The sequence below is a fragment of the Urocampus carinirostris genome, chromosome 2 (assembly GCF_059441175.1).
Source record: "Urocampus carinirostris isolate Australia breed hairy pipefish chromosome 2, RoL_Ucar_1.0, whole genome shotgun sequence".
In the NCBI taxonomy this organism is placed as follows: domain Eukaryota; kingdom Metazoa; phylum Chordata; class Actinopteri; order Syngnathiformes; family Syngnathidae; genus Urocampus; species Urocampus carinirostris.
This window is the reverse complement of record NC_142350.1, coordinates 39,606,975-39,630,542: the sequence shown is the minus strand read 5'-3', so window position 1 is coordinate 39,630,542 and position 23,568 is coordinate 39,606,975. Positions and strand designations below refer to the sequence as shown.

General features: G+C 38.7%; 1 protein-coding gene across 1 annotated transcript in view; it reads right to left on the bottom strand.

Moving 5' to 3' along the window:
- Positions 1 to 404: 404 nt before the first annotated feature.
- The window catches only part of rspo2 (R-spondin 2), a 104,380-nt gene continuing 81,216 nt past the window's right edge, over positions 405 to 23,568 (bottom strand). Inside the window, exon 6 of the mRNA XM_088327946.1 lies at positions 405 to 2,977. Coding sequence (XP_088184072.1) covers positions 2,865 to 2,977 — 113 coding nt within the window. The 3' untranslated portion in view covers positions 405 to 2,864. The remainder of the gene's footprint in view (positions 2,978 to 23,568) is intronic.

The window sequence follows — 23,568 nt, the reverse complement described above, 5'->3', positions numbered from 1 at the left end:
ACGATTTAATCGTAATGTAGTAGGCATGACTCAGATTATGAAAGTACTATTCAAATTTTTGATTAAAAGAAAAACAGTTAGGCCAATAGTAATTAAAAAAAATGATTTGATTACGAGAGACGTGCACATAGCATGTCACAATCCTGCAGTTCTGTTTTTCTATATGTACTCCCTTTCTCTCTCTTTTTTCGTTTGCTCAACCTTACCTTATTTGGTCACTCACTTCCTTTGACATCACTTGACTCGATTTAGATAATAGTTTGATTAAGTTGTTTGTCTCACCGAACACTGTATTTTTTAGGACGTTAATTACCAAAAACCTTTGTGAAATGGCAGTGAAAGAATGAAAATGTACCTCATAAATACTGTGTATTTGATGCAGACAATCACTATCAATGATCAAGTCACATGAAATGTTGTTTAATAAAACACAATGTACACAGATGGAGTCCTTTGAACATACATTTGCTGACGTCTAATGGTTAACATACCAAAGCGAGTTGTATACGTCATTTTCATGTATTCTCTGCAACAGAATTCAGTAGATTGAATGGATGTAATACATCACAACGTGACATTTCAAACCCAATTCTTTAAGATATCATACCTGTCAACTTACAACGTTTCCCAGTATTTTACGAGTTTTTGGATCCTCTACAGATTAGATAAAGTCTGTGAAATCCTGTATTGCTACGTTTAACAAGCAACACTAAATTTACTGCAAGTGGGGACATGACTAAGAAAGATGCTGACAGGATTGTTTGAGTTCTTTATTTGGTAAACGAAATAAACTTGTTTACACAAATTCTCTTTGTTTTTGTTTTTAAGACAAGTAGTTTGTTTGTGAGTAAATAGGTGCCTTTTTGTGTTTGTAAGGTTTAATATCGCATATTAAGTGGAATTGCAATCAATAAGGGGAGCAACTGGCTGAGGTTGACAGGTATGAGGTGTGCACGCAATGTGAAACTCAAACATTTAAGCATACATGAGTAACAGTATAAGGCAATAGAAATAGCTATTAAACATAAAAGTACAAAATCAAATCAATAAATAAATCAAATATATAACATAGGAATTGAATAGCTCTTATGGCTGTTATTGGGTTTAATCATTTCAATCTGCAGCTTGGGGTTACAGCATTGTATCTCTACAACATTTAGATTTGTCGACAAATCAATACTGAAAATATAGCAATAAGCTTTTATAGTTAAGTAACTATGTACATGTGTGTCTTTTGCCATGCTAGTCAAACGATATGAGACGCTGTTTAATAAGTAATCATACTTGCCCTCACATATACTATAACATCATTCTATCACACATATGCAACTATACTCTCACACAGACACAGTAAGACCCATCCACATACTCACTCATACATTCTACTATACTCTCATACACACTACTACACTCTCTAGCACATAGTACTATACTCTCATACATACTTCTACACCCTCTCACTCGTACTACCATACGCTCATACACACACTACTTTACTCTCCCTCACATACTACTATATTTTCCTACACACACTACTATGTTGTCATACACATACTACTATACTGGAAGCAACTCGAGTTTTCGCATTGAACTATATAACATATACACACAGTCAGTGTGCATTGCCATTGTTACCAAAAGTACCTGGAGTTGTTTTGTATTATGTGTGTGAGAGTATCGTAGTATGTGTGCTGTCCTTAGATAGCTCTCCAGCGTTGGTTTCATTGTGATAGTAAAATTTAGTGGTTGTCTAAGTCTATTTAAGCCTACTTCCAGTAATTAAACTCTTAATGACAGTATCAATACAGTAAAAACATGATGAGTTGTTATTTTAGAAATGCATGTCAAACCACGTGCCCTTTGCGCTTATCAGTAACAAAAAGTCGCTCTCAAGTTGAAAAGTTTAGAGCTTGTAGAGTAGTGTGAGAGTATAAATGAAGTGAGAGAGTATTGCACTGTGTACGAGAGAGTATACAGTAGTTGTGTTTGTGCATGGGTTGACTGGATCTGCATGATCGACACCTTTGCGCATGTGTGAGAGTATAAAGTTCTCTGAGAAAGCAAGTATGACGTACTTCTCAAACCACCTCTCCTAAAATGACTAAAGCTTTGTTATTTATTTTCCTTCTTATGCACACTATACAGTTAAAGCAGACATCAAACTGAACAAAAGCAGTTTGTGCTGAGAATAAAATTCTTTGCAACTATGGATGGTACTTTATTTAATATTACTCTTTAAAAATGTACAGAACAAAAAAAAAACTGTCCATATCCAGAAAGGTGAGGGTAGCTTTGACATAAATATAGAAACAAAACAAACAAATAAAGTCTCTTCAACTGAAGGTGCCGTCTTCTTGGCTCCATAGCTATTTGGCCTCCTCTATTTTTTAGTTTCTTCTCTTCCTTCAGGTTGTTTTCATGCCCCCTCTAACCAACGCCCCCTGACCAACGCGGCTTGCCGACTCCATCACTGCCTTTCTCCACACCTTGGCCCGCCCGACTTTCCAGTGTCCGGTTGACCTCGCCGTTTTCAATCATCCTAGACAGTTAATAACATAAGGGGAAATGAGCTCAGTAACGCCGACTGTGAAGGTCGGCGAGGAAAGGTAGCTGTAGGACAACGGGGATTGAGTCACCGGTGCAGCCGTAGGGGTAAGCAGAAAGAGGCAGGTGCGTGGGTTTTTAATGGCTTGGTACTGGTAGACATGTTTGGAAAATGCTCTCGGGATGGCTTCGTAAGTGCAGGGAGAGTGGTCGGCAGGCGAGGTTGACGGTGTTTCTTGATTTTTGTAAGTCAGAGCATGGTTGCAGCTAGCAGCTTCGCGTTGTTTCTTCGTTTAATGGCGAGTCCGTCGTTTCAGTCTTTACTGGCTGGAGCGAGCGGAGGCCAAGTGGTCACTATGCTGATTCTGGGCCCAAAATCGCAGCCTCTGTTTGCCCTTCTTTTTGGATTCTTTGGATCGATGCTTGCCTGAGCCTGAGAAACACAGAAAGATGTGTTAATTCATGATTCAGCTACATTCTCTCTTTTTTCCAGGGGCCATTGCCACCAAAAGTATATTTCTTGCCAGTAACATCGAAAAATCTGTAGTCATATCTTATTTATTGACTTACAGTAATCCCTCGTTAGAACACGTTTTTTTTAATGCAGTTTTAAAATACATTGTTTTCATCTTGCATTGTGTTCTGCAGCAGACAACACACAGCAAATGCTATCACAGGGACAGATAGCGGAGGGCTGCGTGTGTGTGTGTGTCTGTTGGGTGGACGTGACTGTCTGTGTGCACGACTGTGATAGGTTGCTGTATGCTGTCAGTCAAACTACCAGGTTGGCAGACAAATCAATGTGTCCACCCAAAACGCACGTACAGCTAGTATTTTAGTGGCTTTTTACATTGAAAATAAAGATTGTTGAAATTAAGAAAGTCACTAGTGGGTGCCCTGTGGATTTTTATCGGTTCCGGCGAGAGACTGAGGTGGCGGCATGAGATGAAGAAAAAGTGGGGATGCGGGTCTTGCCTACTGCTGCGACCACGAAACAACTCTCACAAGCCACCCCTGCCAAGCCTGTATCTCACCAACGCCGGATTCATTAGCAATAAAATGGATGACTTGGAGCTACAGCTCGCGGAAAACTGCTACATTTGTTACTTACTGAGACCTTGCTGTTTTTGAGGATCGTGCATCTAGCCGGACGCTCTCTACATTGCTTCCTTACACTGAAAAGAAGCCCTTCAATTTCATTGCTCTTTTGCATAATGTCAATAAAGACCATTTATTTAACTGCAATTCTATGTTTATATTTGTAGAGCTATATTTGTATTTTTGTTATAGTCGAATATGCTATATGTCACTGATATCAAAAGAATAAATACATGTTTGTATATTGGAGGTTTTGACAAATGTGGGTCTTATTTTGAATGCAACAGCCTAGAAGTAAGAAATAGACGTGAATACATTCATTTTTTAGCTGTTTAAGCCTGCGGCTTTCAATCTGGTGCGGCTAGTACAAAGACAAAATTGAGTTTCATTTCTGAATTTGAGCATGTCTTAATTGAGTGCACTCTGTGGTGTGGAATTTACGGTACCTTGCCAATTGCATTGAAAAATTGATACTCATATCTCATTTATCGGCTTATTTGAGCATTTCTGTTGCTGATAAGTGTTATTGCTATTATCACAATTTAGGCCACACGTGCACTATCTTGTTAATAGTTTTCTATTTGTCTTTTAAGTTTTTCTTACGTGGTTTATCCTGCAGTGCTAAATCTAATCTCGGAGACAATGTCCAGTACGTTGTTACTAAAGGCAATAAACACAATTCAATTCATTTCGTTCCTTTTTTTTAGGGATGGGTATCAGTTAATGTGACGATAGCAATCTTTTTTTTGGGTGGTCAGCTGGTTGGATCCCTTAACCACTAACATTGTAGGGAACACCATCATTTCCTGTTGTGTGAAGCCTGGTGGCACCCATCCCTCTCCAGGCCAACTTTAAAGTATATTATTTGTCATTAAAAACAACCATCACTCTGGTGTTTTGCTCCAATCACCCGTCTATCAGACTACTTGGAAATTGTTGCACTCCAGGCACCAGCCCATCCATCCTTATGTTGATTGGTGTTATTAAAACCTAAAAACCGCAGTTGCTCTCTGACCTGTTGCCCTCTGGTAGGTGCTAAGGGTCCCTTAACACACAGACTAATGGGCTCAGTGAGAATTTTTCCCTGGGGCCATCACCACCCTAAACAAGCTTGCAAGACTGTGTTAAATATAAATCTTGAAAGAAAAGGAGCATTGTATTGAAACATAGGTATTTTATAGAAAATAGGTATTTGTTACTTGTTTTGGGACTTGTTTGGGAATTTCCTTGCTAAATATTATTGCACTACTTATTTTGCATCACAACCTAGGCCAGTCTTCAAACACTACCTTGTAAACATTTTTGCCTATTATTTTAACTCATTTTTCTCTTTTAAGTCTTGATTCGTTTATTCAGTTTTTATTTGCAGCACACTTGCAAGAAGATTTAACAGTTTGTGTCACGGTTGCCATAGCGCCCAATTGGCCCCGCCCGTGCGGCGCTAGCTGCGGCTCATTGACAGATTTGCTTTCCGTCTATTTAAGCTCAGTGCTCTCATTTTTCCTTTGTCAGTCCGTCAACGAACCTCTGCCCCGCAAGACATGGGTTTTGACTCGGTCCTGTTTTCCTGTTGGTTTTCCCTGTCCGGTATTGTTCCTGTTTATTCTTGACCTGTTTAATATCGGTTTCCAGTTTCGTTCCGGTCTATTTTTGTCCTGTTTATTATTCTCTCCAGTTTTCATTCCTGTCTAGTTTGTCCTGTTTATTTTCGATATCCTGTTTCATTATCTATCCTGTCTGTCCCGTCCTGTCCGGTATCGACCCCATCTGTCCGATATCATCTCAGACAATTGGTATCGATCTCGTCAGCCTCTGGCTTCCTATCATTTTACGCCAGACTGCTGCCTAACATGCATGACTCCCCATTTCCCGTAAAATAAAAGGCTTGTGTGAGTAACATCACGCAGTGGGGCCTGATCCGGTTCTGGTTCAAAATAGTTTGTTATTTAGACTTTTTTTTTGTTTTGACAATCTGAACTGTCACTATCGGCCAATCATATTGCTGTTCTTTAATATCCACACCCTCTAGGGTGGATCGGCTTTTGCAACCTCGAAAATTTAATAAAAAGAAATGTTCCAGGACAGGTTCAAATTCATCATTGGAGGTTTTGGTCTTTCCCTGTTCTTTTGGTAAATTGAAAATCCATTGATGTCTTCTCTCCTTATTTTCTGTGCTGTGTCTTGGGAAAGTACAGCCTGGTGGTGCCCATCCCTCTCTAAGCTAACATACGTGTCTACATACCTTTAAAGTTAAAGTCTTTATTACGTGTTTTACATTGTTTATTATGGAGTGCTATGTTTAAATTTGTTGCAGACAAAGTTAACTACATTTTTAGTTCAACTTCCATGGATTTACATTTTTACCATTTTGTAAATTTTCCTTAGTCTTCGTTAATACCCTTATTCCTGTAGAGTATTTGAATGTTGACCACCCACCAAATGGTCCCAAATTGTTATTTCTTTACCGCATTTCCAGGTTGTGTTTTTTTTAGGAGAACTGTATCAAATGTGAATTTGTGGATTTGTAAAGAAAGATTAATATATTGCATTTTCAAAAATTTAGATTTGGAAGTTGAATCAAAAAGCAACTCTATTACTGTAGCTGCATTTGTGATTTATTTTGGCAAGATTTTCTTTGAATTTCTCATACACTTGTGTTTTTAGGCTGCATTTGTGATTTATTTTGGCAAGATTTTCTTTGAATTTCTCTTACACTTGTGTTCTTATCAAACAGGCAATACATCATGCAGGACAAGCCAATTTGTGGATTCAACTCTTTTTTATCGTCTGCCAGGATTCTCAGAGGCTGCCATTTCAAACAAGTTCCATCAACTCTTCTATCAAGTTATTCCCTCACTATGACCTGATATCAAACACGCAAAAACGGGTCGATCGTATATGTTTTAAGCACCGATATTCTGATCTGTACATGAGGTTTGAATTTAGCTTTCACCCCAACACTTCCCTGCGCCAATGGAACTTGTGAAACTCAACTCTTCTCTGGGTTAATCTGTCCCAGGTTTCCCCCACCGGGTTGAGACCCGCTGGAAAACGACATCCCGTTCATTTGTAAGTGTGTGTAGTTATCGTTTTGCACCATCAACCCTTTATGAAAACGCTGGCTACTGAATTGCAAGGCCACATAAAAGATAACGAAGTGTATGTGTAGGTCGCCACTCTGATCACAAAGATTTCCAACCGTCCAAGAGATTGAGGAAGTTTCCCGGGAGGAATTAAAACCTGGCCAACATAATACATCTATTCAGTCTTTTTTTTTTAAGGATACACTTTGACGACGTTGAACTGTTTGCAGTTACGTGGCAAGAAACACGACAGGGATGACAACTCTTGGCCGAGCTAGTAACAATATCTTGTCAATTTACGCATAAATTAGGCAAGTCCAGTAACAATATAAATATATATTCAACAGAGACATCAAAAAGGGAGATCTCAAATTTGGTTTAAAAGTTATATCCCGTTATCATTAGCAATGTTTTCTTAGTGAATTCAAGCAATTTTTCAAAACTACGAAAAAAAAAAAAAAAAAAAATCATCAAAATTCGTCTAGTTCAGGGTTTTTGTCCTTTGTGAATCACCGGGTGGAGGCAAAACGAGGTAAAAGAAGAGGTTTGGTTTTCCAATTTCAAGCAATGACTTGCTGGTGATTGACTACTATGATAATCATAGGTTTTGTCTGTCGTCTACGTTGGCATGTGTGTTCTGCTCTCAGCGAAAAATGAGCAACAACGTGCTATTGGTTCCTTGCTAGGAGCTCTATTCTGTTATGTTTTTAACATAACTATTGAAACAGGGAATAACAAATCTTTAAACGGGTACTGTAACGCTTTATCAAAAACATTTTGCAACTCTACTGTTGTTACTACATCGTGCTTTGCAGTGTTATTTAGTTACTTATTTAATGCAGATCATGTATTACAGTGTCTTCTGATTGCTTAATATAAACTTTGTCACATAGAACACTTGATAAACCAGTTAACAACTTCCATAGGGTGGGGATGTTTATAATTACCTAGAAAGTTCAATACGTCATGCCTGAAAAAAAAAAAAAACATCAGTTCTATACTGCTGACTTCAAGCTAAGAGTGATAAAGCAACCTGGAGGCCACAACAAAGTTTAGTTAAGATCAGAGTTGTAATCCCTGTTCAATTTAGGTGTTTCCAATCCCAAGGATCGCCAACAAGCTCTCACACAGCTTGCTAACAAGCTGAACATTTGTATCACCTGAGTTGGAAAAGAGAAACCTCCAAAAACATGAAGAACATGTGGCTATCAAGGACCAGGTTGCCCACCTGTGGTTTAGATGAAAATGTCAGAGTGTGAAAGAGGGGTACACAAATGGAATTTGCAACTCGGCCCAAATGTGCAAAGATGAGATAGAAACATCGACAGTACCTAGAAATGGATAAGGATGTCTTTGAGTGGAATGGTCATGGAATCTCTCGTCTAAGTGTTTGTTTGCAAACTTGCACAAGTCAAGATATATATGAAGGGTTCACTGCTTCCACATGTTGGAATACATTGTCTTAAAATTAATTTATTAAGCTTTTTTAAACCAGTATTTAGGGGGTAGGCTTCTATGCGAGTATATATAGAAATTTGTAACTACCATAGATAGTAACTTTCAGAGTAACGCACTCCTTTTTAGTGTCAGTAATCTGGGGGTAAATGAATTACTATTTAACTGTAAAGTAATTTGTAACTAATTACTGTTTTTCAGTAATGCGCGAGGACTGTTCTTCGACAGGGTGTGAAAATGTAATTGAACAGAGGAGGAGCACAAATGTTGAGACTAAATCTGGATCCTGATTTTGAAAAAAAAAAAAAATAAATAAAAACGGTTTAGTTTGTTTATCTCTTTATACAAGCTAAATATGTTCCAAGATTGCGCTCATAGCTCGAATTACTTATAAACAAGCAAAGCCAATATAAAATGAAAGTTGACCGTGAATAGCCATAAAGCAGATCTTACCGATCACTATGACACACTAGATTAGTAATTGAGCATAAAAAATACAGTAATACGATAAATAAGACAATATCAACAAAACAAAATGTGAGATCAAGACACTGTTGATGAAACCTAAGCGCTTAGTGTACACTTTAAATAAAAGTTACAGTAAATTAAAAATGAACATACACACATTTTTACAGCACAATTTTGTTTGGCCTGAAGTAGTTTGCATGCACAAACTGGACGAGTTGTTACAGGCGGTGAGCGGTCATAAGTGGTGAGCGGTCACTAGTGGTAGACTCTAGGACTGCTCATGATCTGGATTTTCCGTCGTGTCAGTGCAGTATTTTAATTCTAAATAAAACTCCAAAATCTAAATATTTTTAGGTATATGTTTGTGCTTGTATAAAGAGGTACTACTGCATGTTTTTTTAACACTTCTGGCTCCCATTTGTGCACTTGTTTAAGTTTTTCTCCCGAAAAGTATGTAAGCGCTCGTAAAACGGTATTATCTTCAATCGCCTTCTTATATGTGCTTACACTTGGCCCTTTGGTGCACCTCGAACACACACCCAACATCCGTTCCCGGGGTCGCCTTTACACTTGTTGAAGCCACCGCGCATGAGAAGGCCAAATATTGCTCTGCTAATAGGTTCTCCCGATGAATAACACAGATGCGCGCAAACATCAAACATTCTCAAAGCTATTTCCTGCAATTAATCTCAATTGGTTATTTTCAGCAGCAATTCCAATTTAAGTCGCGGCCGTAAAGCTACTCACACACAGATGGAGCCCGTGAGAACAACTTTCGCATCGCCTCCATCGAAATGGAATGGTATGCCTCCACATGGAAGAATGTGAGCGGAAAACTTTGATGCCACTTTTGAGATTTTGAGCACGAGAATGTTTGTTGAAGCAAACCTGGAACTGAAAGGCATTTGGCTTCGGGCAGAGTTTTCCAAGCCTTTTAAAGAGGCAATTTTCATTCAAAAAAAGTGTTGCTAGGTGCCTGATAAACAACAAGTTAGTTGAATCTACATAATGGAGATTATATGTGACAGCTATGAAGAAACTGGTGCGCCATTAAACTCCCGTAACATGGAAAGCCCAATTTGTTGGACACGAGGTTACATACAGGCATTTCAACATCTGTTGGAAAGATAAATCACGATCAGATTTAAGAAAGTGTAGAAACAAATACTATTCTCAGGTTTGGGTATCTTTTTAAAGAAGCGTTAAATGTTTACGCGTGTGTTTAATGTCAGGATGAAACATAAGCCTATAAAGAGGTGTTACGTGAAAATACTTTGACGCATACATTTAGAAATTAAACGAGGAGTTCCCAATGCAGAACTTGCAGACACTAAGTTGGCCACAAGACCTCATGAAATAAACCCCAAATAGAGCAACAGTTATGGTTCGTTGTTGTTTTATGGGACATTTGAAATATAAAACAAAGAAAAGACAATCAAAATAAGATGCTATGTTTTGCATAGAATCATTCACTTGCTGAGTCTCAGAGCAGAATGAGTACACTAATTGGCACAGACGCCTGCCTAATTCCCCATCCTGAACATGTTTGATTACAAGACAGAATTGCTTCACTAAAAGCAATAAAGTAATAAAAAAAGAAAAGAAACACACAAAAAAGAAAAATGATAATCTTTTCAAGTAAAATGTTCGTGTTTTGTTTCATAATACGATATTTTTGCTGAAATCTGAAAGCACCATATTGCAAAAATCCTAATCAAAACATTTAAGGGTGAGGCGCATTATGTAGCGCCCCATAGTTGTAAAGAACAGTTTAATTCATTAAGTTGGCAATATTGATTTGAATAAAATGCAAAAATACACGAAGTACTGTTATAAACATGCTTTCTTTAAAATATCTGTTAGTCGAAAAAATTTTCATTTATTTTACATAAATGAACTTCACCTAAAGTGAGTTACTGCTTCGTGTAACAAAAAACTCAAAAAAGGCTGGGCAAAAAAAAAAAACAACAAGAAGACAATGGTGCGTTTTTTGGCCACTTTGAGTTGTTGCTCTTAAATTCAAATATATTTTCATTCTTCTTTGTGCTTATTATTTTCTTGTTCTTGGTTGCATTCCACCATAAAATGTTTAGTTTCCCATTTTAGATAGACACAGTGGTCAAATCATAAATTGTGTCCCTTGAAGAATATACTGCATATGGTAAAATAAGAATACTGTCAATTAGTAAAACAACAAAAAAAAAAAACTTTATTAACACACTGACAGGGTTGGGTAGGGTTACTTTAACTAGATTACTTTCAATTACTTTTGGATTACTCCAATACCAAATATGCTAATAAAAGACAAAATAAACTAAATATGAATAAAATTATGACTCGCAACACGTGGTAAGCTTTCTCTCCTGGCTTTGATCTCTTTGATCTCCGGCAAAACTAACATAAAATGCGACAGAAACAAAATGAAAATAAATCTAAACAGCTTGCCAACATCATTTTTGCCGTTCCATGTATTCCGTTACTCCCCAAGCCTGCACAAAATTTAGTAGTTTTATTCATATTTAGTTTCTTTTGTCTTTTATTAGCATATTTGGTATTGGAGAAATCCAAAAGTAATCGAAAGTAATCCAGTTAAAATAACCCTACCCAACCCTGCACATTGATATTTTATTTGTATTGTTTTTACTTTTTTTTTGTTCTTATCCATTGTGTTAGAAAGTCTGACTTTTACTGGGACACCATTAAAAAAAAAGCTATTTAGGATAAGTGTAGAAGAAGCAGAATAAATTGAAGAGTAAAAACAATCTGAATTATTTTTTGGTGTTTTCCAGTCATTAAGTTGAATATTGGCATATCATTTAGTGTAGATCAATAAACAAAGTTTGATACATTTCCTTTTTTGTGCTAAACTGTATTTCAATGTCTAACTGCAGTGGAGCACAGTGGCATGTTAAAAACAAAACTTCTCATTTTTGGCAGCTAGAGGGCAACCAATCTCCACAAAAAGTATCTTCCTCTTGATATTGATAGAAAATAAAGCTTATCTATCTTATGCATGTCTTCAAGAATGCTATTTAGTCCTTCCTCAAGGCACCAAAACATCCTGTACAGTTCCATCATCTTATAATTAGGTCTGGACATAAGATGATTACCAAGGTTCTCAGAAGAGCCCGTTTCCTTGACTTAGAAACAAACTGTCAACTAAAATTCACAAATTATTTCAAAACGTGGACCATGTCCAAAAATCTTATGGCATTTAAGATTTTAAGGGACTCGATTGAGACACCACATTTGAAACCATTGAATTCACTTTAACATTGTGAAATCAGAGGACAATGACTTTTAATCAGAAACTGCAATTTATTTCCGTTCTGGCTTCCTTTACACACCGCAGCAGAAGCATCACTCAACAATATTTAGTTTCCCTTTCTAGATACAATCTTTTTCTGCCAGCTTGACATTTGCGTTTGAGTTGGAGATGAATGTAAATCTAACAAATAAACAAAACATACAGCGAAAAAACTCAAGTGTAAATCACAGTGTTTTGTATTCCAAATCAGAAGCAGAGCTTGCGGTGGGACGGTTGTTTATTGCTGTCACCAACAACCTTTCGTGGAATTCTTTTATGTTCATGTGTGTCTGTTTGTGTTTTAAACAAACAGATGACTTTATTTCATTGTATCCCACTGAGTTTACAACATCGACATTGAAGATAATATCACCTTTTCTACTCTTTTCAATTCTCTGACCAATAATTGAAATAAATGAAAGGGTGGGTGAAACGCGTTACAAAATGTTCCTGGAACGCAATTGCTTTTCTCTGTAACGAGGTCTGTAACTTATTATTGATACAACTTGTGTCGTTACGACATGTTGCATTACTGCTCAAAACTTTTAAAATCAGATAAAAAATTGCAATGTCTTCGGTATTTAGATGGTTTTTCACTCACAAAGTGTGTCACAAGGTCAATGCCTGTTTCAGCATCAACACAAAATGGAAAGCAAGAAATTGGAAGGTTGGGCGTGTTTATACAGTATAGACCTTCAAAATACAACTGAGTAGTTACAGTGGTGTCGTCTTAAGCACAGAGTACAAAGACACGTAATTTCTCTTTACTGATATCTGATACTGTTTATACTTACTTCCTTACTAGCCTTATTTACAACTATAAAATAAAATACTAAAATCGGTGGTCAGTAGATATAACATATTTGGTTGTGTGTCACCAGTAAGCGAATGGTTGAGGAGGGTCGTGTCTTAAACGGAAACAATAAAAGAAACGGGGCAAACTTGAGCACAGAATTTACAGTAAAAGAGTGCTGAGATTTGGTGTTTTGATTTGTAAAGCTATTTTTACGATACACCATGCCCTGAGAAAAAAAGAAAACTTCTTAGACATCACCCCAAAATGTAAAATGAAATATTTGAGTGGTTATAATGGAGCATTATGAGAAAATGTTCAACCAAAAATAAAATGTACAATGTGGCACTGTGAGTAAAAATAGTGTTAATAAGATTGGAACCTGATGCCTTTTGCTTTGACATCTACAATCGCTCTTACAGCTGCCGTTCAGGTTTATGAGAACTGGTCAATCACTGCTCAATTACGTCGATTTACTAGCGTACAACCTCGGTGTAAAGTGCACCTAAATATTGATTTTAATTTTGGGCTACAAAAAAATAAGGAGTACAAGAGAAAACTAAGGCATTATTATTATTTTTCTTTCGGTGTGGCCCGGTACCAAACGACCCACGGCCCGGTACTGGTCCGCGGCCAGGTGGTTGCAAACTACTATTATACAAAGAGGGAGTTGTGTTACGATAAGATTACACAGCAACTGATTTGTGAACGAATAGAAACGCAGTGACTTCAGGCACAGGCCGAATGATTTCATCCACTAACAGCTCTGGCAGCATGGCTCGAATCGAAGGCCTAATCTTACCTTCATTGCTTGTGGTTTGAGAAAAATCAATGACTAACCTCAAGAAGGCATTAAGACATACGGTAAAAGGGTTGCAGTTCTGTTGTTGGTTGGGGAAAACACACACACAAATACACAAACTTCTCTTGCGTGCCTCTCAGCGCAGGCTTCTAATTAATATCCTTCACGGCAAAAAGGGCGGTGTTGACATGTTGTAAATCAGCAATTTCAACGTGGTGATCTAAAGCAAGGTACATTCATATTCAGCGTCGCATCTCTTGCGTAAGATGGTTTATAGTGCAGGCCATCGTTTGTGAGGGGAAAAAGAGAACTCCTGGCGCCAGGAAGATTTGATTTCAGTGGGAGGAATTGGATTATCAGCCATTAACGGTCTCCTCACACATACATTTGTGACGCTGTGAAGGGAGAAGGAGAGCAAGCTTGACTTAAACGCCGATGGCCGTCTGGAAAAAGGTTACAGACTGTTACAGCAGCGCATCTCCAAACTGCTACTACAGTTTCATCTGATTTATAGGTGGTGCTCGGTCAGATGACATCAGGGGATCTGAATGGTAATAAGATATTGTCCTAACCTTGGCCCAAAGCAGTGTTTCTCATCTTTTTGGACCCAATGCACACTTCTTTCATTTAACAAATCCCAAGGCTGACTGACCGTAAAAAAATACAGAAAAATATGTATAGTGGTGCCACTTTATACGAGCACCTTTAAATAAATGTGTGTGTATGTTCATTTAAATTTTCAGTAACTTTGGTTTTAAGTGCACAGTAACTGTAACAATGACAGTCTCTTGATCTCATACCTGTTAACTTAAGACAATTGCTCCGCATTACTGATTGCAAATCCTATTAAGCGATAAAGAACATAAAAAGACACTATTTACTCACATCATCACACACTATGTAGGTTACAGAGACAATATTAGCAATCAACAATGACGTTGTCGTCTGCTACCAGTTACAGACAATCTGGATTAGTGCTGACATGGGCAAGGCAAGATAATTTCTTTGTGTGTTTGTTTTTTAAATGTCCATATAAAAATTGTTATAAGGCATACACAATGTGATCTAATCAAAAAATTGACAGGTATGCAATCTCCATGACTTCTCCGTGACAGCGCATTCATTAAGTCGCTCATAACGAACTCAGTTGTTAAAATCATCTTAATCATCTGTCTGCTTTTGCTGGGGCTGGAGCGGACCAATTAGTTTTTAAGTATTCCATAAGGGGAAAAATCGCTCAAGCTACGAGCATGATCCTGGAATGAATTAGGCTCGTAAGATGAGGTACAACTGTACCTGGCAAATAATCACATGCTACAACGGAGCGCTCACAACACAGTGTCACTTGGTTTTAACAAGCTTGCTTTGAGTCGCGCTCTTTCATTCGCTCTTACACTTTGTGCTTTCTACCGCATTACAGGCTCTTCTTCAGATCACTGGGCTCAAATGATTTAAAGCACACACATTCCAATTCAGAAAGCTAATGTTGGGATTAGTTGGGTCATTATTATCTCATCTAAAACCCAGTGCAGGATATGCGGAGGGGTTAATGCGTGTTAGCTCACTCATTCGCTCTTTGATGCGCTTTTTTACTGACAATAAGTTCAAGTGAAAACCGACTTGGAGATTAACATCTCTAAGCGGAAAAGTCCCGGATAAACATGCATGAATGGAAGGGTGATTAATACGGCAAATAGTTTGTACGGACAGCATGTTTTCCCCCTTTTCGACAATCTATCATAGCCAAGAAAGGTCCGAGAGGGCCAAAGGACGGAGGATGACCCCGCACATTAAAGTATCCGTCAGACTTCTCAAAATTTAATGTGACATTTTACTGCATATCACAATATATTAACTGTTCCCCTGTGCTGTTCGGGTTACCACTTCTGGCTTCTTGTGGATTAACAAGTAGTATTATGTTCTTAGCGTTCCTTTAATACTTATACGGTCCAAAACAGTTTTACCGGAAACATCACTACATGTAAATGGCAACGTTTAATTCAGTGATTTTTCTTGATCGCGTTATTCATCTCCGAAACACTTGAACATCCTCACAAAGATGCCCTTTAGAGCAGTGTTCTGCAACCATATGGCCACAGACCGGCACCGGTGTTCTTCGAAATGTCCTACCCTGTTGCGACGTTCTACCGTAGGCTGATCTGACAGAAATTTTGTTTTTTTCTCTCTAAATAAGTAAAACCAGCTCGGAATTATAGCAAACAGAAATTTTACCTATGAGGGTTGGCATGCATAAATGCACACGTTAAGAATATTACTAGAGACGTTTTTCTCCATTTTTGCAAGATTGCAAAAATTCCCCCTATGTTGTCCCAGTCTGATGCTGAGATTATAATTCATGCGTTTGTTAGCCCCCTTCTCGATTACTGTATGGTACTACTCTCTGGTCTCCCGAAGTCCAAAATCAAGAACCTGCAGCTGGTACAAAACGGTGCTGTCAAAGTTTGAAGAAAGTTTGATCACATTACCTGCTTTGGCTCCCTGTTATCTTAAGATGTGATTTTAAAGTTCCGTTGGTAATATACAAAATCATGCATGGACTCCCTCATATCTTTCAGATTTAATTTCCTCCTATGTTCCGGTCCGGAACCTTCGCTCTGAAAATGCTGGTCTTTTAGTGATCCTGAGAACCGAGAAGAGATTCACAGGGTCGAGAGCGTTCTCTATTCGGGGCCCGGTGCAGTGGAATTCTCTGCCCTCTGAGATTTGATCTGCAACCTCTGTGGAACTGTTCAAAACTTCAAAACACACTATAGATTATGACCTATATTAAATGTTGACAATATCTGTGTATTATTTGTTATTGTAACATCAGTTTCAGCTTGCTCATCCTGGAAGGGGAATAACCTCATGTGCTGTCCCTTCTCAAGGTTTTTTAATTTCCCTCATGCTAAGGTTTTTAAGCTTTTCATTGCCATCATTTAGGTTTTAGATCAGGGTATGCTGTAACAATAGTCTGTATGCTGTAATAGTCTGTGGTCTTGTGATTAAAGGCTATACAAGTGAACATGGCTTAACTTGACTGCAGTCAACAAACACAATGCTAAAAAGCAACATGCCATGCTTAAATGCTATGTCAGAAGACAACATTTTGAAGCAGTGAAAGAGTCAAATACGTCTAAATGAAAACAAAAACCTTAAGTACACACCGCTTTTATCTAAATGTATCTTCGTTTTTAATGGCACATACGGTAGGTGAGACGAAAATGCAAATTTCTTTGAAAATCGTGATCACCCTTGTGCGTGTGCGCACTGGGCATTAGTAGGAACACATTCTTAAAACACCTCGCTGCACAGAGAGACAAATGACAATTACATTGACATTAACGGACACCATTACATTAACAATTTCATCGTCAAATTTTAATTCTGAAAATAATCTAGCCGTTTAAGTGCACAACAGTATCTAGGGCGGCATTAGCTCAGGAGGTTCGATTCCTGGCTCCTCCGTGTTATATGCCGAAGTGTCCTTGGGCAAGTCACTTAATCCCTAATGCCTCCAATAAGCAGGTAGGCGCCTTGTATGGCTGACTTCATACTGGTGTGTGGGTGAATGTGTGAATGGGTAAGAGTGAAGCACATTGCGCTTTGGGAGGTCTTCATTGACTTGAAAACATGCTTTATAAATGCAGACCATTTAACAGTAATGAGTTAGGACACAATTCACTGTTACTTTTTAAGATACTCTAACCAACAGCATTTACCGGAGAGCAACCCAAAAAAGCTATATTGGACCCCAAAAAAAGCCATATTGGACCAAAGAAAAAACGTCTGATGCCGCAAAAAATTAAAAGCCCTAAATAAGCCTATTAAAGAAGGAAACATACTCTAATGTGTCCTCTTTGTCTCACAGAAGTAATATACTTTTTCTATTATTTTGAAAAAGCGCAAAGGAACCACTATAGAGCACCGAAGAGCTGCATGCGTCTCCAGGGCAAGTTAAGTGGGTCGAGAAGTCCAGTTTGTTGGCTATATGAGACTCTTCCTCTACTTTTTGGTGCTTTAGTTGGTCCAAAGCGTTTGGTTTTCATGATGGCTTTTACAGAAACCTGAAATTAAAGATGTCCATAAGTGACGTAGGTTTGTCAAGGTGTTTTATGTATGTGTACAATGCCGCAACGTCAGTGCCTCACATGCAGACACAGGCAGAAAAGGGGAAAGCCGACGGTTTAGCCAATCAGAATGCAGAACACAATGCACAATATAAAATCTGCTAAGTAGCAAAACCTTGACAAGTAAATTGTGATACAGCAAAGGATTAGTGTAATATAAAACGCACCATTTGAGGTGCTAATTAATCGATACAATATTCTACTCTCATAGGTAGACCGGCTTCCCAGCGCGTGAAGACAATTTGAAAAAAAACAAAACATAAAAAGCAATGATTTTAACAAACCAATTGTGTCATGAGAACGAGGATACAAGCAATCGTGAATAGCCATTAACGCTAGTCCCGCTCAGCCTGTCGCGCCTGTAAACCGCAGCACTCCCGAGACCAGCAAAGCCCCCGCTGTGGTTTGCTATCTCCCGACTGACTCATCGACACATCTGGACGTAAGTACATGTGGCTCTCATGCTGTATGGGCACTTGGGTAAATGAGGGATAACTAGGCTTAGTTGACTTTAATGAATGGCTTAATGTTGTGTTTCATTTGAGATGAGGAAAATTAAAAGTGTATACTTATCAAAGGGTATGAAGTGGTGATTCTCCCAAAGGCGTATTGCTCTTGTGGTCTGAAAGTTTTCTAATTGTTGTATAAATGGGGTAGAGGCAAAGTGAGTTCAAGATATCAGTGGCACACAAGGGAGTAGTTACGGTGTGACCACAGATTTAAAGAATTTAGTTGCAAATTGATCATTACATCTTGGCATTTAGTCACGAAAGGATGTTGTTAAAGCAGAAATTACTCAATGAAAGGTAGATCAATGGATTCTATGGACAATGGATAAATACTGAACGTGATTGTCATTGATCATTTTATAATTTGTTGTTTTATGACCTGATATTGTTTGCTGGGGTACCTTCTCCTGTGTAGCTTAATTTGAACATTTGACAAAAACAAATTACAAAACAAAACCCTACCTGACATTTTAACCAATATCTAAAAAGGACTCTTCTAACCCCAGTCAATCTTTGTGACTTGTTGCCCTCTGGTGGGTACAACAGGTCCCTTAAAACAAGGACAAAAAGGCTCTGAGACAGTTACTTCCCCAGTTCCATCATCACCCTAAATTAGTGCACAAAAAGTCTCCACAGAATCTCTGTAGGTAATAAGATTATGCAAATCTTCTGCTTAGAAGAAGCTAGTCGTCAGTGTGATAGAAGACGGGGCAGTTCGGGGAAAAAAGAAACGTGAAAATGTGTCCTTAAAAGTATACTTGCCATACTTTTTTATCGTCAAACTTGGCCTAAAATCTATTTGAAAGGTACAGCCAACTTATGGAAAGAAGTGTGACAGACAGTATTGTACGGAAAATTTGGTACAGGCACGCACCCGTCTCTATAGACACATCTTTAATACATGTGTAAACACATACTGTATATACTGGATTTGTACCCAAAAATCATTTTTTTGTGTTTGTTAGCCTTTGGAGCACTTGGGGTTTAGCATGAATAGATGCTTTTACCGTACGTATGAAAAGCCATTTAATAATATGCGATTTCAATTCCAAATGCAGTATATTCCTATCACAGTATATCAGACTCAACCACACTTGCTGGACAATACAATATGTTTTTATCATATGCAAAGCGTATTGTAACCAAACATTATTTCCCCAGCGGTTTAGGATCTTGTACCAGTTCTAACACACGCATACAAGAAATCTTGGGGCAAAGTGGTCACGACTCATCTCTAAAGATCATAATGACGCTTTACACTGAAAAACAACCGTGACCAGATGATGGAGGTGCTGTGTCTGAGTCAAATGAGGAGACTTCTCCTGTTACTGGTAGCCATAAAAACAGCACAATATGTTTCGTGAGGGAGAGCAAATTACTTCCCTTGCTAAAGTCACAAAATCACTGAACATGTAATTGTTTGTTTCCACCATACATAGGGTTTGCCTTTATGCCAAGTGTTACTCACCCCTATCGTGTTCACATTGATTCCCTAACTCCAACTGGACTGCATCCGTCTGGTTTCCTTGAGCTTTGTAACACAACACAACACGATACAAGAGGAAATTGTCCAGCAGGATCTCTACTCATTTCTGCACAAGGCCTTTCATCCCTCTTTTTCTGTACTGGGAAATTTCAGGAGGAAATCCCTCACATGTTTGGACACACAGTGCAACTGTCCCAAAACAGGACCAGACCCTAACGAGAGGGGAGCCAAACTAAGTCAGGTGGGCTTAGGCACTCAAACAAAGACGAGCTGTAAGGATCACGCGGAGACCCCACAGTAAAAGCTGGCATCGAGGAAATACACACGGGATGATGCATTTTGTTTTCTCTGATTGCTGTACTTACTTTGTAAGGCGCTGCTCAGTTCCCTTTAGTGATCCGACACACATTGTTTGATAAAAATAGCTTATTAGTTCACAGAGCTGTGAAGGAGAGTGGGGTGTGTGTTTGATGTATAAGCAGAGCTGCTGCTATACACGGTAAAAGGAAAAGCCCATCCAGGAAGAGTCTGATCCTCTTTAAGGCCTGCTCTGCATCAAACACTTGTGAAACACCAGGCAGATGGACAGCTGAGTGACTCCAATGGATCGGATCACAGACACAGGCCAACAAGAATCGCTGCTACTCGCACCATCAATCCAGACATGCCTCTCAAAACTCTTGTCAATAATCCCCCTTGTGTCTCACTCAAACATAAACAGAGGACTTGGGACCATATGGCAGACATTTTCTTGTTGGTTTTAGATGTGTATGATTACAGTGCAATTTCAACAGTCGTTTCAAGGTCTCACCTCGCTGAGGTTGGCGTCTGTCAGAGTTTCAGAACAGGAAGGCGAAAGGAATCAAATCCTAAACTCCCAATAATGCAGAAAAGATGGCCAAGGTCTATTGGGATCAGGGACCTGAACTTGCCACCCAGTAACACATTACAGGTATAGTTATGTTCAAAAGACGTGTTGTTACCTGACAGCTATTATTCAAATATGTCATCTAGTTTTTCATTAACTTATGTATTCCTACTACCTCTCAGGACCAATGCTGTTTATGATGTCATGCACAATTGCATTTTTCTATGTTACATATATGATAATAGGACACAATTCAATGTCCACTGTTTAATCCTCGAGTTTAATAATCTAAAACTGATCCAATAGTCCAAACCAGTGGTTGGTAACCACCGGGCCGCGGACTGGTTCCAGGCAATGGGTAGTTTGGTACCAGACAGAACAGTATGAAAAATAAGGTCATAATTACTGTTGCCTGTTATTTTACTTACACTTCTATGTTTCCGTCTGAATTTGAACTGAGGCTTTGACGTGGTACGCTTGAATCAAAATCAGTGTGGTTTGCACGGTCGGTGCACAACTGTCACGTTGGAAATTAGGATTCCCGCTCGCTGAAGATACAATGAGAGATGAATAAAACTGAACTTTTTTACCTATGCCAAACAGCGTGGAGAATGGTCAACTATTTCATGCTAAAACGTTTGTAAACATAATTAACGCTATGGAAAAAAAATTGGCAACGGTATCGGAAGATGCATGGATCCCTAAGTCAAGAACACAACACAGAGACCACATAATGTCAACAAGCTTTTCGCGGAGCTGGTTCATTTGGTGAGTTTATAGTTTTAATTCTCATCTTATCTCATTAGCTGCACCGCTTATCCTCAGTAGGGTCGCGGGGGTGCTGGAGCCCATCCCAGCAATCATTGGAGCTGTAGGCAGGGGACAATTCATTTTGCGTTAAACATTATGATATCGACCAGAGTGTGTTAGCATGTCCGCCCCACATTTCAGAGGTCCCGGGTTCGATTCCAGCTACTAGACTCCTTGTGTGGAGTTTTTATGTTCTCCCCGTACCCTCGGGCAATCAGGTTTCCTCTCACATCCCAAAAACCTTGGCTGGGACGAGCCCTGCACCCCTGCGCCTGTTGGTAGCATAAGCGATTTTAAAAATCAAATGTGATTTAGGGTTTGTTATGAGGACATTTAAATGTTACAGGTAATTACACAGTGGATTTATACTAATTTTTATTATTAATGTGATAATTGTTGTTATTATTATCCTTATTATTTTAGAAAAAGTGCAAACATGTTTAATGCCGCACTAAGGCTGGTTTGTGAAAATATTTTCTGACAACGAACCGGTCCATGGTATGGAAAAAGGTTTCATAACACTGGTCTTAAAGTAACAGTCTGATGATACAAGCATGCCTAACTATTTTTTCTCAAACTTCCTCTCAGACTCCTACCAAATACGTATACCCAACTTTGCTGTTCACAAATTCAGATTTCACTGGTGTTTCAAGTATTGAAATTAAATATTACTTGCTCATACGTGTTAGCGTCTCTGTCTCGAGCATTATCAGACATAACTAATGTCGTTGACATCTCAAGTATGCGTACCAAAACTTCTAAAGTTTGGGAGCAAATAAAAAGACTACTTGTTTGCAAAACAGATCTTGCGCGTGAAAGCAGTACCTCAGTAATGCACAAACATTTAAAAAGAAAGCATGTCGGACAGATGAACGAAACAAAATGTAAATAATATTTGTTTTATTTAATTAATCATAATCCAATTATTTGAATAAGAGGTGGTGACGAGTCGACGAGTTAGTTACAGCCCTAGCCAGAAGCATGACAACGAGCATGTTTGAGAAAACGAATTTACAATGAAGGTTCCGCAACGTTGTAAGTGATCAGCTGGTCTCAAAATGGTTCAGGCACCAGTTGAAGTGCAATAGTGTGCTTAATTTTACAAAATCTTTTGGGAAAATACAATGTTTATTGTGTTTTATGTTGAGAAATACACATTATAAAATGTAAAACAGCTCCAAAAACCTTCTTCTGCTGATTATGTCTTTTTAAACCCTATGTGTGACATCACCACGGTGTGTAGATATCCTGTGATCATGGGAGACCCTACTTCATGCTCTTTACTTAGTACCATGAAGATTCTACTTTTAGTCACCCCCTGTAGTTGATACTGCTTAGTCCACCGCTCACCAGACACATGAGCAAACACTCACTGGGAAAATCACAAAGATGTGCATAAAACCAAAGAAAGCGAGTCTTTACTTGTCACTTTGTTGTGTCTCCACCCTAGCTCATTGCTTATGGGCAAGATTGGGTCAAAGCCAAAGTCTGGCTCTGAATCACTAGATGTAATTAAAAGCCGTAATGTCTCTATAAAACTGACAGCCAGTTATAGAGAAAGACAGGGGAAGGAGGGTGGAAAGACGAGGCGGAGGGATTGAGATTCTGGTGTCTGAGTTGCAGCAACTGTGCACCAGATGTTTTCGGGCACCCACATTGTGATTTCCTTCTTTTCTCCTAAACTCAGGTCTCTGGCAGCAGACGGCAAGTTTGGCTCTCAACTATGCACGCCACATCCTCAATAGTCCTCAAGCAGCAAGCTGAGTGAAATGTCAGAAGCAAGCAGGTCATTCCTATCAGTCAAGAAAGGAGTGTAAAATAAAGGTGGGTGGATCGAAGTAATAATATTATTGATACTGGGTGAGTACCTGGATCTGATCAATACTATTGTCCTGGTATCGATACTTCACCCCTTCACAAATTTCCTCAGAAAAGCCAATTGTATATTAGATACCACAGCCTTTCTCTCTCTCACTAAGCGCCCTCGGCCAATCTTTAAGTGCATGGCTAATTGTGACTGACAAGCACACTTTTAGCACCTCTCCCTACCTGGCCTGCTGCTGTAATTTGCCTTCCAGGCAGAAGAGAGGACCGCATCTATGCAAATACCGTTATCGAAAACTAAATATTACGAAGGCAAACAGACAGCTATTATTTTTGGACTATTTTTTTCAACAACAGAAAATGACCACGCAAGGTGTCATTTTTGCAGTAA